The sequence below is a fragment of the Marmota marmota genome, unplaced genomic scaffold, assembly GCF_001458135.2.
Source record: "Marmota marmota marmota unplaced genomic scaffold, marMar, whole genome shotgun sequence".
Lineage (NCBI taxonomy): Eukaryota > Metazoa > Chordata > Mammalia > Rodentia > Sciuridae > Marmota > Marmota marmota.
The window spans coordinates 58,871,531-58,874,429 of NW_026000174.1; the positions used below are offsets into that span (position 1 = coordinate 58,871,531).

The 2,899-nt window shown below is 35.7% G+C and overlaps 1 protein-coding gene across 1 annotated transcript; it reads right to left on the reverse strand.

Moving 5' to 3' along the window:
• Nucleotides 1-346: 346 nt before the first annotated feature.
• On the reverse strand, nucleotides 347-1,681 carry LOC107135334 (olfactory receptor 5T3). The gene has a single exon (XM_015477219.1). The coding sequence runs from the start codon at nucleotides 1,661-1,663 to the stop codon at nucleotides 695-697; it is 969 nt and encodes a 322-aa protein (XP_015332705.1). The 5' UTR covers nucleotides 1,664-1,681; the 3' UTR covers nucleotides 347-694.
• Between the last annotated feature and the right edge of the window lie 1,218 nt (nucleotides 1,682-2,899).

The following is a 2,899-nucleotide window of genomic DNA, read 5'->3' on the forward strand; positions in this document are numbered from 1 at the left end:
AAAAAATGTTCATAATGTATAGAAACAGAAAAACAATAAAAGAAATGCTCACAGCTTGAATGGATCTCAGTATGTGATGAAATGTTTAGAAAATAAGATTTGGGGATTCTTGCATAGGGATTTTAGAATGGGAAATTAACTCCATAATAAATGCTGAAGATTTGATATAAGTAGTTGGAGTTTTTTTTTTAAAGAGAGAGAGAGAGAGAGAGAGAATTTTAATATTTATTTTTTAGTTTTCGGCGGACACAACATCTTTGTTTGTATGTGGTGCTGAGGATCAAACCTGGGCCACACACATGCCAGGCGAGCGCGCTACCGCTTGAGCCACATCCTCAGCCCTGGAGTTGTTTTTTTTTTTAATTTATAGAATTCTGAGGATATAGCTTCTAGTTAGAGCAAACAAAACTCAATTCTATAACCAAAAATATCAATAGCCTTACATCCCAGAATGTATAATATAAATGTATTTGATAAAATAATAGGCATATACATATAGCTGACACAATTTATCTCAATTTGAGAAATTCTGCACTGGAGAGCTGATGATTATTTTACTTATAAGGAGTCTAGCATATATAGCACTATTAACTAAACAAGGACATTTTGTCACCAATTTCTGCCATACAGATATGAACAGACATCCACTTTTATTTATTTTTAAAATTTTACTCAAATCAAAAATTTAGATGAGTTAGAAAGAAACTTCTCTCAACAATTTTTTCATTGCCTCTTTTACATCTTTGTTTCTCAAACTGTATATGATGGGATTCAGCATGGGAATCACAATGGTGTAAAATATCGACACTATCATGTCATGGTTTGAATCATAGTTGGAATTTGGTCTCATATAACTGAAGAGGATGGTCCCATGATAAATGGACACTCCAGTCAGGTGGGAGCCACATGTAGAGAACACTTTCCTCCTCCCTTCGGCAGAATGTATCTTCAGAATGGCCAACAGAATGAAGCCATAGGAGACCAGGACAATCAGGATGGTGACTATCTCAATAGAGCCCACAAAGTAGAAGAGGAGAAGTTGGTTGGTGTGAGTATCAGAACAAGAAATAGCAAGGAGAGGAGGGATATCACAGAAAACATGTCTGATTTCATTGGACCCACAGAAGGACAAGCGGAAAGTGGCCACTGTGTGTATAGTAGCATGTGAAATGCCACCAACATAGGAAGCAATGATGAGCGGCACATAGACCCTGGGTGACATGCTCACTGAATACAGAAGTGGGTTGTAGATGGCCACATAGCGATCATAAGCCATGGCAGCCAAGAGAAAGCATTCCGTAGTCCCTAAAGTAACAAAGAGAAGCATCTGTGTGGCACACCCCAGAAAGGAAATGGATTTATTTTCTGCCAGAAAATTTACCAACATTTTTGGAGTGACAACTGTAGAATAGCAGGCATCCAAGAATGATAAGACACTCAGAAAGTAGTACATGGGGTTGTGGAGTCGGGAATCCTCAATGACCAATACAACCAGTCCCAAATTTCCTATCAAAGTAAAAAGATAGATGCCAAGAAATAGTAAAAATAGGAAGACTTGCAGGTTAAAATCATCTGTGAAGCCCATCAATACAAACATGGTGACTTCTGTGACGTTCTTCCACTGAATCTTGTAAACATCCATATCTGATGACAACTTTTCCATTTTAGTTTTTACAAAAAGATTGAAAAATATCCTTTATTAATAGAATTTGTGTAATTATATTCCAATTTGGTTCTTAGGGCATAATGATTTCTTTGGTAGTAATGACATAGCCATTGACATAGAACTGCAGCAGCACATGAATTTTTACTATATAAGGCAAAAAAAAAAAAGAAAAGGAAAGAAATAATTTAACTCATTGTTGGCTAAATGCATTGTTAGAAATTCCTGCAATTAAAGTGATTTTTATTTTCCAATTAATTTTTGAACGAATTTTCTGCCATTTGTATATATATTGCATCCTCTTAAAATTAAAAAAAAAAAAAAACAGATTAGTATAGCTCAGCTTAAATCCAAAAATGTTTCATTGGAAAACACATAGTTGAGTTGAAGTCTTAGATTTACTACAAAGTACATGAAACCACTTTCCTTAATGTTTCATACTTTGTAATATAGAAGACACTAAGCTAAACTTATAGGTAAATTTAGATGACACACACAATGTCAAAGTTGTTTACTCTAAAATGTTTTCAGATAACTTCTTATAAAATAGTTACACTGACTTTCCAACTTGCTTTATGGGCATTCTTTTCAAACCAAACCATGTCATGTCCTCTTTTCTGAAATTGCCTTGTTCCATTAAATACTACAGGAATCTTTATTCTGGGATAGTTGCACTTTCTTTGCAAACCAAGACAATACCAAGTGCTTTGTTTTAGGATTTTTCCTCTGTAAATATACAGTATCTAGTTTTCAATTTGGGTCTTTCAAATTTTAACAATAGTAATGAGAGGATTTTTGATTTATGTATTCCTACAAATTCCTTGGAGACAATTCTTTTAATATACATTCTTTTCCTTTTTCCTTCTTTATTTTGGTACTCAGGTACTCTACCACTGTGCCATATCCCCAGCGTTTTTGTATTTTATTTAAATACAGGTCTAACTGAGTTGTTTAGCGCCTTGCTAAATTGTTGAGTCTGGCTTTGGATTTGTGATTCTCCTGCCTCGGCCTCCTGAGTTGCTGGGATTACAGGTGTGCACCACCTCTCCGGGCTATACATACCTTTAATATATTATTAAAAGTGAATGAACTTGCCCTCCCCATGCCAATATAGAGGAACTTTCTCTGCTGAGAGTGAAGGACTGCTGCCTCTCTTCTCGATGGCATCTGAGGGATTCCAAGAAGCTGAGAGCACTGATTGCCCTGGCCTGGGCTGGTTTAGAACAGGCTAAATTA

Excerpts from the sequence above, each read along its gene's own strand:
- LOC107135334 (XM_015477219.1), bottom strand. The coding sequence starts at position 1,663 with ATGGAAAAGTTGTCATCAGATATGGATGTTTACAAGATTCAGTGGAAG.